Genomic DNA, 24,133 nt, shown 5'->3' with positions numbered 1-24,133 from the left:
TTAAGGCAGGTATGATTTTTGTCCTCATTTTACAGATAAAGAAGTGGGGCTCAAAGAGGGTAAGAAACTTGCCCTAGGCCTCCCAGGTTCCAAGTGGTGGAGCCAGGATTCAAACCCACATTGCCTGACAGGCCCTTAATCCTCTGTCCACTTATTCTGAGCTAAGAAAATTATAACTAGCTTGCAATTGACAATGCTCTATGTCATACAAAGTATTCGTTCTCATCACTCCCCTGTGATGTTGGAAGAAAATTTATTAAAAATCATCACTTTTATTTACTGAGCACTATGTGAAGTACTTTAAATGTATCAATCCACATTATTCTCATGAAGCTCTATGAGGTAGAGATTATTACTGCCTGCCTTTTACAGACAAAGAAGCTGGGGTTCAGAAAAGATGAATACTCCTACATCATACCACTAGAAAGCAGAGCCACCAGGGTTCAACCTTGTCTCTCAGATTCAACTGGGTCCAGACCCAGCCTCAGCACCCTCCCAAACCCTCCCTTCTCAGGCACTCACTGAGGGTGCAGCTTGTACAGGGTACCATCCACGCCCACAGTGATCTTCAAGTGCTCAAGTCCCTGGTCTTCCCTCTTTTTCTCCACGATGGCAGCCATGCCAGCGCCACAGAGCTGGGCCGCCCGACGGGACACAGCTCCACACACCTCCTTCACCACGATGCTGTCCTCACATGTGCTGTCCAAGCCGAGCTGCTGCAGGATCCTCCTGACCTGGAGGAGAGCCAGCCTATCACTGCAGGCAAGCAGAGCAGGATGTCAGGACCTGTTTCTGGGGCCCATGTCATCTGCAAACAAACCGCCTTTTTTTTGCAGATGATATGATTTGGTATATAGGAAATCCTGGAACCAGCTCACAGACCCCACCCCTTGCCCCTAGATGTCCTAGCAAGGAGGGAGGAGAAAATGATCCAGACGATGGTTGAGTTGGAATAGAATGCCTTAGAAGCTGAGACTTAAGAAGTTCTGCCACCTCCAGGAAGTCCTATCATCTTTAAAAAATAAAGTGTGAGCACCTCTTATATATTATCTCACTAGGAGCTATTATTAGATCTAGTTACCAGCACAGCAGGTAGCTATTTTTCAGAAGAGGAATCTGAGGTTCAGAGTGCTAGAGACTTGCCCACAGAGAGTAGAGAGCAGGGATTCAAACACACACCTTCTCACACCAAATCGAGTCTCTCCCACTGAACACACCAGCTTCCAATACTCTGGCCCCATTCAATTGGAAGCCCACTTTCCTTCTTTTTAACTTTTTATGATTCTGTGCTTTCCCTTCCCAACTAGACGACATGGTCTTTGAGGGTAAGACTGTGTTCTCAATAGGAGACAGCACAGGGCTGTGTATATTCAATGGGAAAACGAAGAAATGAATATACAATGTACAATCAGCATCTTAGTGAATGGTAACCTGCTAGGACCATAAGCACATGCAGAGAAGCACCCATCATGGAGACAGGTTAGCCTCAAGTCTAGACCTGGCTTATCTCACAGTGAACTTACTGAGCTCCCAAGCTAAACAAGATGAATGAAGTTATAGCCTTGACTGTTTCAGGTGATACTTAGGGAAGAAGAGTGTTACAAAGAGACACCAACTGAGAAACAAACTCTATGGCCATAGAACAATTCAACAGGTAAATGGGGGTAGAGCCAGATAACAAAATCCTTTTTAGACCTTAAAGATGAGTTTGCATGAGAATATTTAATGCTATAAAAATGTTCATGATGTATTAAGTGAAAAAATAATTTATAAAATACTATGTGCCATATGACCTTGGTTTGTTTTTGTTTTTAATGTTTATCCTTGCACAGAAAAAAAAAGAGCAGAAGGAAATCTATTCAGATGATAACAGGATTATTAGTAATTCTCATTTTCTTCCTTTTGCTTATAAATTAATAATACTGTATAGAAAAAAAAATGGGGGTTTTCTAGTATGTCTAAAAATAAACCCTGAAATTCCCTCCACAGTCTAGCCCTTCACAGTTTCCCTAGTTCTTTCATGTATGTTCCCTTACTAGATCCTCAGAATAATCCTTGGGGTTAAGCAGCAGAGCAATTATTTATCTTGTAAAGAAGGAAACTGGGGTCCAGAGAGGTGAAGCTACCTGCCTCAGGTCACACAGGACAAATGAGTTAAATGGCAGAGATGAATCTTAAGCTCAGGCTCTGAGACTGTAAATCCAGGATTCTTCCCCTGAGAATCACTGTCTCATTCATTCAACAACACACTTTGAAATGGCCCGCAGCCAACATAGCACCTACCATCTCCTCATTGACACTAGACGGATATGATTTTCTTTTTACTCCATAATTTTTTTTTTTTAATGCCTGTAGAAATCAAAGAATCCAAAGCAGACATATTTTGTGTGGCAGAAGCAAATATTTCTGGAGGCATATAGGTCCTGCCAACTTGCTTTGTCCAGGAACAACTTTCTTTGTATTCAGGTCAAAAAAAAGGGGGCAAAGATAAGACAATCTGCTTATCTCTGGCACACGAGGGAGAAGCTATTCCCCCCTACGCACACAGCAAGAGGACCCCTCTAGCTGCCAAACATGATGACTTTTAACTTGCAACTTTCAAATTTTATGGCTTGAAGACCAGACCAAAAAAGGGTACTGAACATTTGCTAATCAACACTTCAAAAACACAAAACTGTTGCTGCTGCTACTGATTCTACATCTCCTTAGACAACAAGAACTGCTCTGCAACAGTCCATCTGATTTCCCTCATTAAGTACACTGCTCTCATTTATAGAGGGTTTCCCCCCCCCCCCAAAGTGATTTTTGGTTTGCTGGCACCTAGCCATAAAGACCAGGAAAATTAAATGAATGAAGGCAAGTTGAGAGAAATTCCAAACATCCAGTGCTGATATGAAAAGCAGTGAAGCTGACATTTGTACATAACTGGTGGTGGTGGAGACTGGAACTACCTTTCTAAAAAAGGTGTGTCTATAGGGAAATGCTTCTTTTAACCAAATGCTTATACTCCTAAGGAAATAATTCGCAAGATGCAAATTACTATGTACAAAAAGAATAATTATGGTGTTGCTCAGAATTGCAGAAATCCATAAATTACAAGGTAGATATCCTACACCAAAGGGGAAATTTAGTAAATTATAGTATAGAAACATAACATAACATAATGCAGCCATTTAAAATGATAATTACACCGAAGAGTTGATATGGGGAAGTTTCTCTTTCTAGAAGTATTTCAGTTAATAAATGCGGAAGGAATGATAGCATTAAATTATCATCATCTTACAATCTCTAGTGAAATTATAGATCTAGACAAGAAGCATCAATGACAGCTAACATCGTAAAAGAGAGACAGATAGACAACCCAATGTCACCTGTGAAATATTCTTGTCCAAAATGCATCTGGGTCTAACTATGAGTTTGCAAGAAATATAAGGGACAGAAGAAAATGCTAAGTGCTGCAATCAGCAAAATTTAGAATATAAGAAACTCAGAATAAATGGATAGTTTCTTCATCAAATATATTACAAGGGAGAAAAAGAGAGTCATGGAAATTCTATTGATTAAAAGAGATTTAACAAACATATCGACCAAATGCAATAAATGGACCTTGTTTGGATAATGATGCAAACAGAACTGTAAAAACCATTATTTTTAGACATCTTGGGCAATGGGAACACTGACAAGATATTTTGAGATAAGGTTTATCATTAGCTATTTCAGGCATGATGATGGTACTACGGTTACATATTTTTTAAATAACTTGTATTTTAGAAATATATTTTGAAATATTTATCATTGAATTGCCATAAAATTTCTTTCAAATTAAGCCACCTTGGGAATGGAAAAAGTAGGACTATACAGACTTCGGCCATGAGTGGTCATTATTGAAGGTGGTGATGACAACATTGGGTTCATTTTACTATTCTAATTTTTCATATGTCTAAAACTTTTCATAATAAAAAATAAGAACCAGAATTATAAGTGAAAATTTCCATGAACAAACACTGAATAAAAAAATATATAGAATGATATGAGTAATGTAATCGCAATCACGAAAGTATGTTTATAAACATTCAAGAACTTAAAAGGGACTATAATATGCAAAAATGAAAACAGCTGTATTTAGTAGTGAGCATATGAGTGATTTTTTAAAAAGACCATTTTTTTTCGTATTATGGATACATTTTCTTTTCAGGAAGAAAAGGCAATCGTTTTCTAGCCTAAGCTAACTCCTGTGTAGTAACAGCTTAGGGACCTTGAGGCCCAGACAGGCTGCTGGCCCCTCACCTGTGTGCATACCCTTGGGCTGTGGTCCTGATGCAGCTGGAGAGAGGGGGCAACCCCAGGAGGTAAGCCTCTGCCTGATCTTGGCCCAACTCTGCCCAGCCCTAGCAAGACCACGGCACGTCCAAATCAGGGCCTCTCACACTGAGCAGGTGAACATGATTACATATCACCTTTCAATTTGGGATAGGAACTTGGTTTCAAAGATGCCCCTGGTCCGGAGACGCTCTGAAATCTGCCCGCGAAAGAGGAGACCCTGCTTGGTCAGGTCGATCAGGATCTGCCGCACGATCTCCCCCAGGTACATCCCACTGGTCATCTTCTCATATCTGTTTGTGGAAGAGGAATGAGTTTGGTGAAAGCAGGAAAATCAGTGCTGGTGAATGGTTCCTGAAAGGATCACGGGTCAGGGTGTGGAACATGCCATTGGCATCCACTAGCTACCTGATTCAGAGTGTTTCAGAATGGGCAGCAGGGCAAAAGAAATGCAATGCCTAAGACAGCATAATGTGGGAAAGCCAGGCTTTGGAGCCATGTTGACTAAGCTAGGTCCCAGCTCTGCCACATACTCGCTGCATAACCTGAGTTATCATCTATGAAACAGGGAGCGTGAAGCACTGACCCCACAAGACTGTTGAGATGGAAGCATCTGGTGTACAATAGGCATTAAGCAAAAGTTAGTCCCTCTCCTGGCCCCAAAGCCAATTCTCCTTGGCTTTATATTACAAATCTGTTCTACTAAAGATTCTTGTTGCTTTGTATTTGAACAAATACAAATCTGTTCCACTAGAGATTCTGCTCCACGAGATAGTACATTTAAACTGTCTGCACACACCAGGAATGCTCAAATAATGTTAGCTCTCTTTCCCCTTTCTACAGGTTGTGAACAATATGAGGGAAGGAGCAAGAGGAAAAGGTGCTTCGTAGCCAATAGGCACTGACCAGGCACTCTGCACAGGTATGTATGACAGTATTAATAACAATGATGCAGAGCTGGAACACCACTGCCTGCAGGGTCAAATGAGAATCAGAAACTTATGCGCTGGACTTGTGTTTTCTTAAATGGTCAGGACCTAATGTGGAACCAACATGACACAGACTAACTATGGCAGCAAATTAAATATGCTGCTCCCTTAAACGTTCATTCTAAAAAATATAAGCCTCCAGTGGATTTAGTCACAAAACTAAGAAGGAACTTGCCCCTTAAGAAGAGCCACAATATTTGGATGTCCCCAACTTAGGATTCAGAGATAAATTCCCTTCTTTTGGGGGCAATCTCTAGTTCAGCTGCCCTTTCCACAACTCACCTGCCTTCCAGTAACAAAGACTAGTGCCAAAGGAGGATGAGAAATCACCAGGGCCAGTCTTGCCTTGCCCAAGCCTCTTCCTACACAGTGTAACATTTCCAGTCTGCTCAACTTCTCCACTTGGATATCACCCACCATGGTAAATCTATATTCTGTCAACATCCACTTTATTTTATGTATTAAGACACTGAGTTTAGTTATGACAAAGACCATATGGCCTGATAGTAAAACATTTGCTCTCTGGTCTGTTACAGAAACAGTTTGCCAACCCCTGTTCTAATGGACGGGCTCAGGTTAATTATCAATTCCTAGCATGATAGCTCTATCTCTATCTACTCCTTTCTCTCCTTCTGAAGAAGGTATACAAGAATGCAGGTGAAAATGTACTTTAAAAAAAAAAAACATTCCTTTATTTCAGTATTTTTAGTATGACTAATAGTTGGCATACACCGCCAAAGTGATGGTCACCCATGTCGGGGCACAATGTCCTGGTTGAAAACCAGTATTCCCACCCTTCACCTGCAGCCACTTCCCTACCCCAGAATAGCAGAGGTCAGCATCCTGGCAGCCAGCTCTTGAAAGGCTGAGGATGTTGACCTCTAAATTGGACCTACCAGATGCCCATCCCAAAAGGACCCACTGAGTCGCCATGTCCCTGCTCTGTGACACCTGGCCCACAGAGAATACACTTTTCAACAGCCTTTGCCTCACTTCCAAAGCTACCGGTAGCCCTTATGATATCTCATGGTAATTTTAAAAAGGCACTCCTTCTTTCTACTTATTAGAAACTCATCATAATATTTTGCTTTCATTCAAATAAGACAGCTCACTGACATCTGATAGAGAGTTCTAATAAATATACAAAGCTATAGTGTCTATGATATGAAAATGGCACCCTCCCCCTGGTAAAGTCATAAACTGCACAACCTGCATAAATGTACAGATCCATTTTCTCACCTCTGTTTGCCAGGATTCAAGGACCCCTCATCCACCTCCTTGTCATATTGGGTCCGAATGTCATTTATGCAGCCATTATCTCCAAATCCTCCCCACTCTGTATTAATGCACATCAGCCCTTTGTCCCCTTCCACCAACTCGATGTTTCTCATCTCTTCCATGTAGCACGCATTGCTGCCTGTTCCTAGAAGGAATCATGAAGAGACTTTAGTCTTAGAAAGGTACCACAAGGTCTCAAACAGGCAGCAGAGTGCAGTACATAGGAATTCCGGCTTAGAGTCATATACAACTAGGTATGGATTCCAGCTTTACTCTCATTGGTGAGTGACTTTAGACAAGTATCTCATCTTTCAAAGGTCCCGCTACTTCATCTATACAAAGGAAATAATGCTTGCCTTATAAATTTGTTATTAAAAAAAAAAAATGAGATGCTGTCCATAAGTTTCTTCCACATAGTAAGTATTCGATAAATGGTACCTGTGATATCATCATCATCATCATTGTTAAGCTATAGGTACACAAAGTAAGCTTCCAAGTAGTCTTAGAATTAGCAGTCAGAGCTGGAAGGGATGATGAAGAATCATCTAGTCTTGGATAAGCAAACACTTGGCATCTATAAGCCATCTTCTTCTGCTTTGTCCATGACCTGGCCTCAGAACTATTCTCAACACAACAGTCCAGACAACTATAATACTCAATTAAATAAGTCTCACTTCTCTTCTCTCCTAGATCTAGCCCAACTCCTCCCACAGTTGAAGAAACTCAAATCCAGACAGACTAAGTAACCTGCCCAAGATCACAAAGTAGGTAAAAGTTAGAATGAACTGAAACTTCTTACATGGCATTGAAGACATCTCAATATATCCCCATCTTCCACCTACAACTCACCTCCAGGAACTCCAGATAACCAACTGGAACAACTTTCCCAGATTCCTTCATTACTTAACCTGTGCCTGTCACTTGGAATGCACTTCATCCCTATCTCCACCTGTTCAATTCCCACCTGTCCCCCCACCTCTTAAAAAGAGTCATCCCACTAGAATCCACCCTTACCCTTAATCACTCTCTTCTCTTCTCCTAGATGTCTAATTCTTCCCCATTCTGTGCACCCTGCCAGCCAGTAAAGGTCAGAGAACAGAGGAAGTGTACATTGGAGCCAACATCAAAATCTAGCTCCTTCAGTCCCAGGCCAACATGATCCAGCTAAGGTCTCCTTCATCCCAGGATAATCTGCTTCAAGGCCCTAATCTGAAAATCCCCTCTTTCTGTGTCACTCTCCTTCTTCAACAGAAAGAACCACCTTGGCTTTGGACCCTTAACAGAGAAAGGTATTAAGTAAAGGCATTAAGCAAAAGTTAGTCCCTCTCCTGGCCCCAAAGCCAATTCTCCTTGGCTTTATATTACAAATCTGTTCTACTAAAGATTCTTGTTGCTTTGTATTTGAACAAATACAAATCTGTTCCACTAGAGATTCTGCTCCACAAGATAGTACATTTAAACTGTCTGCACACACCAGGAATGCTCAAATAATGTTAGCTCTCTTTCCCCTTTCTACAGGTTGTGAACAATATGAGGGAAGGAGCAAGAGGAAAAGGTGCTTCGTAGCCAATAGGCACTGACCAGGCACTCTGCACAGGTATGTATGACAGTATTAATAACAATGATGCAGAGCTGGAACACCACTGCCTGCAGGGTCAAATGAGAATCAGAAACTTATGCGCTGGACTTGTGTTTTCTTAAATGGTCAGGACCTAATGTGGAACCAACATGACACAGACTAATTATGGCAGCAAATTAAATATGCTGCTCCCTTAAACGTTCATTCTAAAAAATATAAGCCTCCAGTGGATTTAGTCACAAAACTAAGAAGGAACTTGCCCCTTAAGAAGAGCCACAATATTTGGATGTCCCCAACTTAGGATTCAGAGATAAATTCCCTTCTTTTGGGGGCAATCTCTAGTTCAGCTGCCCTTTCCACAACTCACCTGCCTTCCAGTAACAAAGACTAGTGCCAAAGGAGGATGAGAAATCACCAGGGCCAGTCTTGCCTTGCCCAAGCCTCTTCCTACACAGTGTAACATTTCCAGTCTGCTCAACTTCTCCACTTGGATATCACCCACCATGGTAAATCTATATTCTGTCAACATCCACTTTATTTTATGTATTAAGACACTGAGTTTAGTTATGACAAAGACCATATGGCCTGATAGTAAAACATTTGCTCTCTGGTCTGTTACAGAAACAGTTTGCCAACCCCTGTTCTAATGGACGGGCTCAGGTTAATTATCAATTCCTAGCATGATAGCTCTATCTCTATCTACTCCTTTCTCTCCTTCTGAAGAAGGTATACAAGAATGCAGGTGAAAATGTACTTTAAAAAAAAAAAACATTCCTTTATTTCAGTATTTTTAGTATGACTAATAGTTGGCATACACCGCCAAAGTGATGGTCACCCATGTCGGGGCACAATGTCCTGGTTGAAAACCAGTATTCCCACCCTTCACCTGCAGCCACTTCCCTACCCCAGAATAGCAGAGGTCAGCATCCTGGCAGCCAGCTCTTGAAAGGCTGAGGATGTTGACCTCTAAATTGGACCTACCAGATGCCCATCCCAAAAGGACCCACTGAGTCGCCATGTCCCTGCTCTGTGACACCTGGCCCACAGAGAATACACTTTTCAACAGCCTTTGCCTCACTTCCAAAGCTACCGGTAGCCCTTATGATATCTCATGGTAATTTTAAAAAGGCACTCCTTCTTTCTACTTATTAGAAACTCATCATAATATTTTGCTTTCATTCAAATAAGACAGCTCACTGACATCTGATAGAGAGTTCTAATAAATATACAAAGCTATAGTGTCTATGATATGAAAATGGCACCCTCCCCCTGGTAAAGTCATAAACTGCACAACCTGCATAAATGTACAGATCCATTTTCTCACCTCTGTTTGCCAGGATTCAAGGACCCCTCATCCACCTCCTTGTCATATTGGGTCCGAATGTCATTTATGCAGCCATTATCTCCAAATCCTCCCCACTCTGTATTAATGCACATCAGCCCTTTGTCCCCTTCCACCAACTCGATGTTTCTCATCTCTTCCATGTAGCACGCATTGCTGCCTGTTCCTAGAAGGAATCATGAAGAGACTTTAGTCTTAGAAAGGTACCACAAGGTCTCAAACAGGCAGCAGAGTGCAGTACATAGGAATTCCGGCTTAGAGTCATATACAACTAGGTATGGATTCCAGCTTTACTCTCATTGGTGAGTGACTTTAGACAAGTATCTCATCTTTCAAAGGTCCCGCTACTTCATCTATACAAAGGAAATAATGCTTGCCTTATAAATTTGTTATTAAAAAAAAAAAATGAGATGCTGTCCATAAGTTTCTTCCACATAGTAAGTATTCGATAAATGGTACCTGTGATATCATCATCATCATCATTGTTAAGCTATAGGTACACAAAGTAAGCTTCCAAGTAGTCTTAGAATTAGCAGTCAGAGCTGGAAGGGATGATGAAGAATCATCTAGTCTTGGATAAGCAAACACTTGGCATCTATAAGCCATCTTCTTCTGCTTTGTCCATGACCTGGCCTCAGAACTATTCTCAACACAACAGTCCAGACAACTATAATACTCAATTAAATAAGTCTCACTTCTCTTCTCTCCTAGATCTAGCCCAACTCCTCCCACAGTTGAAGAAACTCAAATCCAGACAGACTAAGTAACCTGCCCAAGATCACAAAGTAGGTAAAAGTTAGAATGAACTGAAACTTCTTACATGGCATTGAAGACATCTCAATATATCCCCATCTTCCACCTACAACTCACCTTCCAGGAACTCCAGATAACCAACTGGAACAACTTTCCCAGATTCCTTCATTACTTAACCTGTGCCTGTCACTTGGAATGCACTTCATCCCTATCTCCACCTGTTCAATTCCCACCTGTCCCCCCACCTCTTAAAAAGAGTCATCCCACTAGAATCCACCCTTACCCTTAATCACTCTCTTCTCTTCTCCTAGATGTCTAATTCTTCCCCATTCTGTGCACCCTGCCAGCCAGTAAAGGTCAGAGAACAGAGGAAGTGTACATTGGAGCCAACATCAAAATCTAGCTCCTTCAGTCCCAGGCCAACATGATCCAGCTAAGGTCTCCTTCATCCCAGGATAATCTGCTTCAAGGCCCTAATCTGAAAATCCCCTCTTTCTGTGTCACTCTCCTTCTTCAACAGAAAGAACCACCTTGGCTTTGGACCCTTAACAGAGAAAGGTATTAAGTAAAGACTTAGGAATTAGGGGACCTGGAATCCCAATTTTAACTTCATGTCTGCCTTGGACAAAGGGGGCTTCAGAGTCTCTGAATGGAACAATGGCCCCCCACCCCTCGCTATGTTAAAAAAGAACCTCCAAAGGATGAAATGGGACATGCCTGATCACTTACCTGCAATCAGGCCAATCTCACAATTAGGATCTTCATAGCCACAGGTCATCATAGTCCCCACTGTGTCATTCACGACTGCAACTATATCCAGGTCAAACTCCTGCAAAGGAAACAGCTCTACTATAAGTAGAATGTGCAGGCTGAATAGGATCAGGAAGGGCATATCAGCCCAAGGTTTGGGGGTGGGGGGAGGAAGAGGTCAGAGTCACGGGGCTGGGCATAGGACGTTAGAGCAGAGGGCCTGGGGGAAAGGGCTGGGTGAGGCATGGGCCTCAATACCATATCTTACATTTCTCCTCTTGATGGCTTCCCTGAGCATGTCCACCATGTCTTCCCCTTCACAGTCGGTAGCCTTAAAGCCTTTGGTCCATTCAATGAGTGTTCCCTGAAAGAAAGGAGGGGAAATTCATTTTATCAGTAGTTTTCTGGGACCACTACACAACTTCAATATCTAATAGGTAGTTAACTGCTAGTCAGATGTGTGTGCTTTTGACTGCTTCCATTTCTGCAGCCCTAATGCTGGGTCCAGAGGAATCACAAAGCATGGTGCTCAGACAAGGTGTAATAATTGTAACAATTAGTGTTCATTATTGGTTAATTCATGTTCCCTGGCCATGACTGCACAGAACAAAGGCCTGGATCATAGTGACCCTACTTCTAATTTGCCAAGGACAGATTAAGATGTGATTAAAGATAAAGCTACAGAATGTTTATCAAAGCATCGTTCCACAATAAAAAACTAGAGGCATCCTATCATTCCAACAAAAATGGATCTCTTGTCTTGTACCTCAATATAAGAAAAATTATAGTCATAAAAAAAGTATACTGTAAGAGAACATTGGATGCTAGAGAAAGATGTTCACCATACACTGTTAAATGAACACACATTAAACAAATACAGGTGGTAATTATTCCATTACTCTTTTAAAAAACCACACACACGTGCACATGCACGCACATGTATCTGGCAAAAATTCTGAAACAACGTATATTCCCTGGGGTTGATATTGGATCTCTCTTGGGTTCTAGATTACGTGTGTCTACATTTTCTAGTTTTCCTAAAATTAGTATGTATAATTTTTTATAATACTGAGAAAAAAAGTATTCTTAATTTTTAAAAGAAAGCAAAGGATATACTGTTAGCTGGGGGCAGGAATTAGTCTAGCCTCAGACTCTGTAGCATAGATGGGATGAGGGCAGGTAGAGCTGGAGCGTCTAGGCCATGAGAGCTCCTGGGATAAGAGAGGTGGCCAGCAACTCTGATGGTAGAGCCCTCAACACTGTGGACTGGAAGGCCACCTCACCGGAGGCCCTCAGCCCGCGTCCCCGCTGCATTTCACAGTCCTTAGAAAGCTAGGTTCCCTTGGTCCTTTCCTGGTGGATATATTTAGAACATTAGAGATTTATCGCCAATTGAAAAATCTCTCTTATTAGTTGCAATTATACAGAAACAACATCTTTATTTTAAAAGTCCTTTTTTTCTCCCCAGCTATCGGTTATTTTACTCTATAGGTCTCCCTCTCCCTCTAAGCTGTGTCTTCATGAACCTACCAGAACTTCTGGGAGAGAGAGAGAGAGACCTGGAGGCCCAGTGTCCTGGGTCAAGAGGAGCAGCTGTGTCCTTGCACCACTGATCATTCAGGACTGTGGACAGCTGCACATGGCTCCCTTTCCCCATGGTGTATTAATTTTTAATGGCAGCAGTAATACAGGAATGCATTGCCCTTGTGAAAAATTAAAGCGCTACTGATAAAGTCTCCTTTAATTCCTCATCCCCCCAATCTGAGGTAACCTCTGTTATCGGTCTGGTATGAATCCTTCCAGATCTTTTTCTGTTTACATGTATTTTTTAATAAATTCATATGGTGTGTGGACTACTGAAATTTGTTTTTCTCACTAAATAATGTATCTTCTAGACCTTTTCAGGTCAGTTAATGTGGATCTGACACATTCCTTTACTGAGGAAAATACTCCTCAAATATAATTGCACAAAAATAAAATCCATAAAACATACCTGTTGAATAAGTACTATTTTTATCTCCATTTTTTAAATGAGGAAATCAAGGTACTGAGGGGTCAAATAACTTGCCCAAGTTTATGCAGCCAATAACTAGAGAAGCCGAGATTCAAACTGAGGCGATGTGTTTCCAGACCCACCCATGTTCTTAGCTATCATGCTCTGCCTTCTCCCAGTCAGGTAGGTCGTATCTGTGAAGCGCTTGGAATGATGTCTGGCACAGAGCCAGCACAGCAGATGTGTTCATTAAATGGAAATCAAGTAATGAATGAATTCCACATGATTGATATACTATAGTTCATTTATTTAGTCACTCTCCATTGCCAGACATTGTGCTATTTTTAATTTTTCATTATTAAAAAGCAGTGTTGTAGTGAACATCGAGAAATGAAATCTTGAGATGTTCTGGCTCTTAGCATCCTGGCATTTTTAATTTTGAGAGACCAGCCTTATTACCAGACAATTCGGTCTTTTGAACATCTTTCTCCCTGTCCTCTGAAGGACTGGAGCAGGATGAGGAGGCCTCTGTTTTCATGGTGTTCTAAGAGCCCTGGAGAGCTCCGTTTCAGTTCGGATTGTGCGCCTACCCATCAGAAGAGATCTACAGGCCTCGATTTCCTCATATGAAAAATAAAATAGGGTAGAAAGCAGAGTATAAGTCACACAACAAGGTTAAATACTATTTCTTGTTTTTTCGGGGGAGGGGTTTGATTATATATATGTAGGTATACTGTGTATTATAGCCAAAATGGTTCGAAACCACTGGCGTTGGGAGTGTGCCTCCTGGACTCTGAGCCCTGGTCCCCACAGAGGCAGGATGCAAGAGCCCAGCTCTCAGGCCAGTGTGCTGGGTTGGAACCCTCCACCACTGGTTACAAGTGTGGCATCTTGGACAACTTACTTAACCTCTCTGTCCCTCCATTTTTCTCAACTACAAAATGATGATTAAAACCTATGTATACGTACAATGGAATACTATTCAGCCTTAAAGAGGAAAGAAATTCTGATGCATGGCCACAACATGGATGAACCTTGAGGACATTATGCTGAGTGAGATAAGTCAGTTACAAAAGAGCATAGTATGATTCCACCTATACGAGGTACCTAGTCAAAGTCACGGACAGAAAGTTGAAAGGCGGTTGCTAGAGGCTGGGGGAGGGAGATTTGCCAGAGGCCTATTTAATAGGAACAGAGTTTCAGTTTGGGAAGATGAAAAACTTCAGAAGATAGATAGGGTTAAGGTTGTACAACAATCTGAATGTACTTAATTAAATGCCACTGAACTGTATACTTAAAAATAAAGTGGTAAATTTTATGTTATGTGTATTTTACCACAATAAAAAATGGTAAAAACACAATACAACAAAACAAAAACAGTGTATTACCTCATGAGGACATTGAGTGGATTAGGCAAAATCTTAAGAAATCTTTGGTACTATTCTTCTCATTATTATTGTCATGAACTCTGGTTGACTTGTTCTGCTACCAGAGTTCTCCCTGTAAATTCAGGAGTGGCATCCTGCTTTTATACCTTGGTTGATGTGAGCCTCTCAGAGAGAGAGCGAATTCCATACTCCATGAGCTGGTGAATGGTGTTTTAATCCAAGAATTTTAAGAAAGACCTTGTGCTATATGTTTCTAAGTTATTATGAATAATGCATTTAAATTATTATCTTTGATATTCTTTAGTCAACTAAATAAGTCACTATGTGATAAATTCCTTCTGAGAGTCTAATGTCGGGAAAGAAAGGCATTTCTTCTGATACACTGATAAGCTTCATTCATCAGACAATAAAAACCTTACCACCCATTGTGTTCCCCTGTTTATGCTGACTACCCAGAAAGACACAGATAATGTTACTGCCTGAGTGTTATAGATGGCCTTAACCATCTTTCTATCTCTCCACAACATGATTTGACCTCTCTTAACAGTATTCTTACGTATGTGTCCCTTTAACGTATACTACCCTCAATTCTTTTGTGAACTTCAATCTAAAAAATAATAATGAAAATGCAACACAGTAAATAGAAAAAATTAAAGTTAAAATTCTCAATCATATTTTCCCAGCTGCTCTGAACCTAAGACCCCCTAAATAAAATGAACAGTGCCTCAGAGTTACCTTGAGATCCCCCTGGTGGAAGAGGGATGCCCATGGGGCAGGCTGCAAGTCTGGCGGGCTGTCTTACCTTGTCAATGCTTGTCTGCCTGCAGGGAAATGAGAACGTGAAGCCCAAGGGCAGCGGGGCTCCCTTGAGGCCCATGTAGTCCAGAAAGTCAGCGATGCACTGCACAATGTGGTCAAACAGCTGCAGGGAGAGAGTGGCAGTCACACAGGGTCGGCAGTAATACAGGGTGGCTGGCTGGTACCTCGGAACGCAGGACCCCCAGCCTGGCGTTTACCTCCTCACCGGTGCCCTGCATGACCTCCAGAGGGACGGCAAAGATCTTGTGGTACATTCGCACTGACCTCCGTCCACTTCTGACCTTCACCAGGAGGACGCGGAAGTTGGTTCCCCCCAGATCCAGGGCGAGGAACTTCCCCTTCTCTGTAGCAGAGAAAATGGGGGCTGCATTCCACCAGCATGCACAAAGCAGGGACTTGTGTGGAGGTGTTGGGGGGAAGAGGAGATGCAGAAAAGAAGCAGACTCAGCCCTGCCCCCCTGGGGCTCATGGGCCAGAGGCATGTGGTGGTCACCGAGCAGTGTCAGAGCACTGGGCAGGCCCTTTGAGCCTGTCTGAGGCTCATCTGATTTTTCTGGTATTTGGTAAAGGTCACACATGATATTTACACTCAAGGAGCTTCTGAGGGTGAGGCTACCAGGCCAGGCTACCCTGACTGCACAGGAAGGTGATTCCATCCTGTCTGTATGGCAGAGAGGAATTGTGCATCCACAGCATGAAGCAATTCTTCCTGTGCCTGATCTCCCCTTCCCCAGATTCCTACACCCGCACCTGACTAATAAGAAACCATATCAAGTCCGACCCCCAGTACCATCAGGGCCTCTCACTTCAACATCGCAGAGCATCATAGTCTGTTCCGTGAAGCCTTTCTGCCTCACTCACTCTGCTCTAGCCACACTGGTCATTGCACTGTGCCTCGCACTTGCCAAAGACCTCACGCCCAGCCAGCTCTCTCGCCCCTTGTCCTGCTATTTTTCTTCATAGCATCTGTAATTACATGGCATAATACCACAGTTTTTATTGTCTGCCAGCCCAACAGAACATCAGCTCCACAGGGGCAGGGACCGCGTTTTCCTCACTGCTCTATCACTGTGCCTAGACCACAGCCTGACATTTAGTAGGCGCTTAATGAAACTTTGAGGAATGAAGCCAGGAAGATAGAAGGGTAAAGGAATGACTAATTGGACCGTGTCTTTTACTGCTCTCAGTTTTTTTTCCTTATGTAGACTCGAAGGATACTGGCTCTGGAAAAGATCTTTGTTGTTGAGAGATTCAAAGTACAGCCGTGTGACCTTGACTACGTCATCTAACCTCTCTGAGTCTCAATTTTGGCATCCATAAAATGTGAATCATTCTCTCTTTATGTAATACACAAGTGGTTGTGATGGCAAAATGAAATTAAAGGCTCAAAAGCAAACTACTAGACATAAAGCATTATACAAAGTTCATGAGGTTCAAGAGGTGAACTTCCTTGTCTAAAGTACTGACTCCATTGCTGAGTGGCTACTCTCTGCTGATCACAGAGGACCAGGAGAAGAATCAGGGGTTGGAAAAATCAGGACCAGAAAGTGACGAGAAGGGAGAGCAAGAGACCCAAGTCTCAGGAGAGAAGAGAGGCAGAGAAGTTGGCGAGAAGACAAGTCAGACAGCTCCAAGTATCCAGATAGCAACTCCTGGAGACAGCATCTGGCTCTTCTGCTTGCCGACAACGTGGGGCACACTCCACGTTCTCAGTTACACAGATACACACACGTACTCTGAGTACTTTAACTATTCTTTCACTGCAAATTCCTTAGATCAACCACAGCAAATAGACTCAGGAGTATCGACCTTCTACCCTTCTCTACCTCCCTCCATTACAGACATGAATCCAAAGCTCTTAAAACAAAAAACCTAACTGCATTTAAAGAATTCTGATGGGAGCTCTGGGTGACTCTTCAGAAAAAGGAGCTGTGCACGGCCCACCTGTGCCATCTGGCATCCCGCAGACATAGGTGGGCAGCATCTTGACTGTGGCCAGTGGGTGGGTGTCCCTCTTCAGCCCGTACTCGAGCTCAGCCCGCATCTTGTCCTGCACACCCACAAGCTGCTCTTGGGTCAGTCGGAACAAAGCCAGCACCCTGTCAATCTGCTTCCGCTTGGCCTGCACGCGGGAGGCCACCGCTGTCACCATGGCGGCCCCTTTGGTGCTGCCACTCTCTGACAGGAGGAAGCGGACGTCACAGTTTGGGACCAGTTTCCTCACCACCTTGTGCAGGCGTTTTGGATATCTGAAGGTAGGAGTGATGGAACAATATGTAATAATCATAAAGGCCCAGGCCTGGTCAGTGGGAACAGACACAAGTGTAGCAGTTGAATGGGGTCTTGGGGAGTCCTGCTGGGCCAGGGCTCACCCCTTTAGTTGCTGGATGGAAGGGAAGGAGGGAGGTGACCAAGGGTAACTAGGGCAGCTAGAGCAATTGGATGGGACTCTTGGGAAGCTCAAAGAAGTATCTATTTTATCACTAATATGTTAACCAGTTGGGCAGATGCACACATAGGGCATGTTCAGTATTAGCTGAACATCATCTCTGCCCAAAGGGGAAGAGTTCTGTCCCTAGCTCTTTCCAGGGTGTGTCCACCTGACTTCCATTGCCATCTCTGTTAGACAGAGGGTCTTTCACTCTCCCTCCTCTGGGAAATTTTCATTTCACTGTTTACCTACCAGTATCCTACATTGAACTTGGCAACCTCTACCATCCCAATTTTTTCCCATCTATAACTGGGTGTATCTTACTTTCCAGTCTTACCATATAGTAGGTATTCAATAATAATGGACAGATGGATAGGTGGATGGACAGGTGGATGGATGGCCTAGTCAGGCAATTGGCTTTAGCTGAATATTTCTTTAAGAATGTTCCCCTAAAGCAACACAGCCAGCAAGATGAATGTAGTCTCCACGTTCACTCTTTCCCCTATATTCCCAGAACCAACAAGAGATGGTTGATTCCAGCATCCAGAGAAGCATAGTTTCAAGGGACTCTGTTCCAGGGGAGACTAATTTGTAGGGGGTGTGGGCCGCCAGGCAGCACTCACTGAGGGTGTATCTTGTAGAGTGTGCCATCCACGCCCACTGTGGTCCGTAGCCGTGGCAGCTTCTTGTTCTCCCGGAGTCGAGTCAGGATGGCTGCCAGGGCCGCTGCACAGAGGTTGGCTGAGCGGAAGGAGACGATGGTGCAGACATGCTGGACCGCAATGCAGTCAGCCTCCGAAGGCTCCAGGCCCAGATCCGTGAGGATCTCTCTTGTATTGGCAAGGCCTTCTTTATACCTGGTCAGGCGACAGGAATGAGAGGGCCACACTATTCCATCCCATGGGAATCCCCCTCAAAGCCAGCTTTCTCACCTCTCAGGACTGTGAAGATAAATAGGCTGGCACATAGTAATATAATAATAATAATATTAACAATGATCATAGCTGCCACCATTTATTGAACACTCACTATGTGCCAGGCACTAGGCTAAGGATTTGACATGCATTAAGTTAATCCTCACAACAATCCTGGGGGAAGTACTATCATTACCCTATTGTACAGAAGAGAGACCTGAAGTACAGAGAGAGTAAGTAATTTATCCATAGTCACACGGCTAGTAAGTTCAAGGACTAGGATTTGAACTCAGGCAATTAAATTATAGAGCTCACCCTTTAACCACTCTGTACTATACTGCCTTTCACTGAAACTTAGTCCCTGACAAGCTCTGCACAAACACAGACTCTGAGAGTCAGAGGCCACTTAGCTGAGCTCAGAATCCAAACTGATTCCAAAATCCAGAGCAATGCCAGTGTTTCTAAGCTGGAAGAACAGGATCCTGAGTTGACTAGGGCTTCAAATCACCAAAGGCAAAGCCAGTACCCAAAAGTACCAGGTGGAGAAGGCTCTTGCCGTAGCAGGAGTTCTGAACTTGGATTCCATGCATGGGCTTTAATGGGTCCAAGGATGCCCTGATATTATAAGCAAAAATGTGTGCGAATGTATATTTGGGGTATAAAGGGTCCAGAACTTGAATCAGATTCTTAAAGGGGTCTGTGACCCTAAAAAAGTTATAAATCGCCACTTTAGGGAGGAAGAAGGCAATAAAACATGAGGAGGGGTTAGATCTCCAAAGGCTGATGAAACCAACAAGAAGCCACATCTGAGTTATGGCAGGTATTGTTAACCCACGTGAATCTGTGCCTAGGTCAAAAAGCGTTCTAGTAGAGAAGGAAAAGCTGATCCCTTCTGTTATACCACTACATGAGCACACCACACCTTGGCCAACCCTCACCCTCTCAGAGTCAAGGTGGGAGGAACCCAGCCAGCAGCTTACTTCTCTATGGCAGCCACGTGCCGTGTTTCAATTTTGCCCTTCGTGTGGAGCGTGGAGGATATCTTGCCACCAAACAGGAGGCCTGCCTTGGCCATCTTCAACAAGACGAGCCTGACGAGTTCACCTAGGTACAGGCCGCTGATCATCTTCTCAAATCTACAATTTGGTGAACAGATCAGTGGCAAAAACACCTTTGGTTATGCAGCATCCTTTCCCAAAGCCCACGAGCCATGGCCTGTGGTCAGAAGCATGACTGGTGGGAGGGCCACTCCATGGGTCTGGAGGCCTCGGTCCCCATCCCAGCTTGGGGTGGCCTCTCTGAGCTACAATCTCTTCACCTATAAAAGGGGAGGACTAAATTAGAAGAAACCTAAGATTCCTTCCTGCTCACAAAGCATTTGATTCCAAGAATCTTTATCTTAACACCCTGGCCATGGGGGCACCATTCCCATGTTAGGCATTAGGAATCTGAACTTCAGAGACTTCAGGCACTTTCCCAAACGTGGCATGATATATCCAAATTTCATTCTAACCCCTACTCTCGGCTTCTGTCCAAGAGAGAAGGATGCTGTGTCCGTGAGATGGGCTTAGACAGCCCCAAGGAGGTGGGGCTACAATATCTACAATAAGGTGGATGAAATATCCCCCCCAGACTACCTAATCTAGACTCTGAGTCTATATCCAAGAAGCAAGTACTAATTGTACTAATTGTCTCCCAGATAAGCTATTAAAAACAATTTTTATTTTCCAAATATAATATGACATAAAATCAAGGACAACCTGTTTCCTAATCAACTTTATCTCTTTCATTATAAAAAGTCTTAGAACATTACAGAGACAGAAGACAAAAGAAATCCAGGTTGGCTTCGGAGAAATGAAATTTAAGTGGAATGGAGAGGGAGAGGATGATAAAGTCCAAAAATGGGCACCACTTCCTTGGGCCATGACCACTCCATGTCACCAGTGAAACAGGTATGTGCTGGGGAGCGGGTGTATCTGAAACAGAAATCTGCTTTCCAGGCATTCAGTTCTATGTTTGAATGTTTTCTAGGAGGTATTTAAAACACTTATTCACCAGGGCTTCTTGAAAAAATGGTTGATACTGGGGCCGGGCTAAAAAAATGCACAATAAGCCTGGAGCATCTTACTGTGCCAGAAAAAAAAAGTGATAAAGAATACGTCAAAAGGACAAAGGGGCTAGCTTGAAGTAAAGGGGCTTTGACTGAACAAATCTGAAAAGAAAATTGGACATCAAAATAAATAATGATAGGAAGAAATTATAACTCATGAAATAAAAAAAAAATCCATGAGTCCATATTACTATAAATAGATAAATGGAGAGGATGGAAAGCTATTCCTTACAGTATAGTAACAACTAATAAACATAGAGGGAATATGGATTTAGAAAGTCATCAAAAGGATGCTAAAATTAGAAAATGAAAGTTTAATGAGAAATAGGATATTTACAGTCTCAAAGTACCTTTTCACCTGATACTCATTAATTACAGAGGGAATAATAATAACTTTATGGTAGAGAAACCTGTGGCACAGCCCTGTAACCAAACAATTCACCAGTAATGGAACAAACATGTCCCTCCAGATACACTGCACTGAAGAGCATGCACATCGATTGTGGGATATTCCTGCCAAAATGCACCGCCTGAGTCTAATCATGAGGAAACAGACAAATCCCAGTTGAGGAACGTTTTATAAAATAAATGGCTTGTATGCTTCAACATCATGAAATACACAGAGATACCACAGAAGTGTTTGAGATTAAAGGAGGATGAAGAGACATGGCAGCAAAATGCAGTGTGTGACACTGGACTGAAGCCTGGACCAGGATAATTTTTTTCTTTTTTATGAAGAACATTAGTGGGTCAGCTGGTGAATTTTGAATAAGGTCTGCACATTAGATATTAGAACTGATTAAGTGTTAATTTCTTAATTTTGATAATTATATTTTGGTTAAGAGAATGTACTTGTTTTCAGGTAGCACTTGCAACATAGTTTCGAATGGTTCAGAAAAATAATTTTACACAGACATGTACTTGTTTTCAGGTAGCGCTTGCAACTTAGTCTCAAATGGTTCAGAAAAAATAATTTTACACAGACATGTATGTTTTTTATGTACATGTGTATTTTATGTCTATATATACACATATACACACAAATTTACAGAGTGAATGTTACTATTTAGGGAATCTGAATAAAGGGAAATTTTGTATGATTTTTACAACTTTTCTCTAAGTCCGAAATTACTTTTTATAATTTGAAACTTTTTTTATTCAACTAACACCTAATGAGTTGCAATAATGTGTAAGACACTATGTGTAGAAAGGAAATAAAAACCACACAGCCTGCCTTCACGGAGTTCAGCATGTAGACCGAGCTGAGGCAGACTCAAACTAGTTCTACTACAGGTGAGTGCGGGATGAGAGCTGAGAAAGGCTCCATGAGAACTGAGGCTGGGAAGGAATTACACCAGGTGCTGTGTGATTAAGAAAGCAGGATGGCGGGGGAGCATTGGAAACACAGATGAAGAATTTGGCTGAATCCTGCTTCCTCAGACTGCACTGGTTTGTTCTGAGGCCCTAGTCCAAATACACCAAGTCACCTGGTTCACACCTGTATCTCCCCTGCCTCATACATACGTGGTCCAGAAATATGGATTGACTTAGAATTGGGGTTATGACCTAGGGGAAATGACTCCATTTCCTTGGCTTCACTTTCCTCATCTGTCCAATGAAACCGAAATACGAGCTTTGCCTCATAAGCTCATTGCGATGGATAACTAACTAGTCACAACTAAAAAGCCTCCCAGGTATAAAGTGTCCTTGAGCGATTGGGCATTTCCTGGTGCTGATGCTCAGATCACAGCCAGAAGGTACTCACAGCTGCTTCCCAGGGTTGAGAGAGCCAAGGTCTAGATCCAGGTCAAACTCAGTGCGGATGTCTTCCAGGGCCCCATCGTCCCCAAAGGCCCCCCACTCGGTGTTGATGCACATCCTCCCCTCGTCACCTTCCACCAGGTCAATGTTGCTCATGTCCTCCATGTAACACGCGTTGGTGCCAGTACCTGAACAAGGGGTCAGAGAGAATGTGCAGTGATGGAAGGGCCCCCAGCTGGGTAGAGACAGAGAGAACTCTCAACGCCTGAGAGGCCTCTGAATGTACCACAAAGTGCTTTTGATCCACTCTCAGGGCTGGTTCTCAGTGAGGGAAGCAGCTTTGGCAAGCCCGGGAAGTTCATGAGGAATAAAGCTGACATGTCAAGTCTACACTTCTCAGGGTGTTAATGGTTTGCTGTGATGAATGGAGTCAATTGTGAAGAAGTATCTGATGAATATGTATGAAAGCTAACAAAGCACACATACAAAGAGGATGAGTTAACCTAACCTTCTAAATATATATTTTTTAAATCTCTAACCCACAGTAACTTTTTAAATCCTTTCCCTAAGCTACTTAACCTCTTCTCTATTTGATACTAAAAATATTCTTTACTCAGGGCCTGCCCCAAATTGTTCCTAGCATAAGCTACATCTTTATCTTTGTCAGTGATTAGCTATCACATAAGAAAGTAACATTCCATATTCAAAGACAAAATCACTCCAAGGAAATGCCTCAAACACGTGAATATTGGAGGGTGACTGCAAATGGGCACCATCTGTTTGAGACCTATTGGGATGATGGAAATGTTATAAAATTGGATAGTAGTGATGGTGACAGAACTCTGTAAATTTACTAAGATTCATAGAATTCATAGATTACTAAAATGAGAATTTTTATGCCTTAATAAACTGTTTGTTTGTTCATTTGTTTGTTTTTCAAATATCTTCCCCTGGCTGATCCTAAAGCCAACATAAGAAATGTTAAAGCCAGCATAAGAAATTAGAAATGTAGAGAAGCAGAATGTAATACAATATTTGAAAAAAAGTTTTTCTTAGAAAAGCATGGACACTGTTTAGGCATGTCACCCAAACTGTGGGTTACCTGACGTTGTCACCAAGACAGACACAGAGGACAGTAGCTGGATGCCATGACTGGCAAGTGCCCATCCCATTCTGAGGTATAGGGCCAAAGAAATGGGAAAGTAGATCAAGCCCCTCAGGTGTAAAGATCCTGCCTTTGGGAAAGTAAGGCTGAGGAAAGTGTGGTTAGCAATTAAGAAAGAGCAATTCAGAAAACTTTTTCCAATAGTGGTAAAGGAATGGGGAGGCAGAGGGTATATTCAAGGGGATATCCAATCCAGTTATTGTCCCCCAAAGTGCCTTCCAATGGACCCCTCCAGCAGAGCCAATCCCAGCTCAGGGACCCACCCACCGGATGCCCCCGTGCACTGCTATCTCCCTGGTCCAGGCCTCCACTACGTCTTGCCTGCACAGTGCGATGGCCTCTTGGCTGGTCACCTTGATTCCACGCTTGCCACCAACAGTCAATTTTCCACACAGCAGCCAAAATAAACTTTTTAAAAGTGCATACCCCACTTATCCATTCCCACCCAAAGTCCTCCAGTGCCTACCTCTTTTTGGGGTAAAAGCCAAAGACCCTACAGTGACTGTGTCTGTGTCCTGTGCAATCTGCCCAGTCCCATCTA

At 42.8% G+C, this 24,133-nt stretch overlaps 1 protein-coding gene across 1 annotated transcript in view; it reads right to left on the bottom strand.

Annotated features, from left to right (window-relative positions):
• Window positions 1-24,133, bottom strand: part of HKDC1 (hexokinase domain containing 1) — a 48,004-nt gene that overhangs the window by 4,111 nt on the left and 19,760 nt on the right. The window contains exons 7-17 of the mRNA XM_011372154.2: window positions 22,432-22,615; window positions 19,537-19,692; window positions 18,266-18,499; window positions 17,156-17,460; window positions 15,409-15,554; window positions 15,195-15,314; window positions 11,280-11,375; window positions 10,991-11,090; window positions 9,491-9,674; window positions 4,458-4,613; window positions 523-756 (exon numbers count right to left, since the gene is read on the bottom strand). Coding sequence (XP_011370456.1) covers window positions 523-756; window positions 4,458-4,613; window positions 9,491-9,674; window positions 10,991-11,090; window positions 11,280-11,375; window positions 15,195-15,314; window positions 15,409-15,554; window positions 17,156-17,460; window positions 18,266-18,499; window positions 19,537-19,692; window positions 22,432-22,615 — 1,915 coding nt within the window. The remainder of the gene's footprint in view (window positions 1-522; window positions 757-4,457; window positions 4,614-9,490; window positions 9,675-10,990; window positions 11,091-11,279; window positions 11,376-15,194; window positions 15,315-15,408; window positions 15,555-17,155; window positions 17,461-18,265; window positions 18,500-19,536; window positions 19,693-22,431; window positions 22,616-24,133) is intronic.

Source organism: Pteropus vampyrus, unplaced genomic scaffold (genome assembly GCF_000151845.1).
Source record: "Pteropus vampyrus isolate Shadow unplaced genomic scaffold, Pvam_2.0 Scaffold202, whole genome shotgun sequence".
Taxonomy (NCBI): domain Eukaryota; kingdom Metazoa; phylum Chordata; class Mammalia; order Chiroptera; family Pteropodidae; genus Pteropus; species Pteropus vampyrus.
Note: the sequence above shows the minus strand (reverse complement) of the source record. Positions and strands in the feature narration are given on the sequence as shown.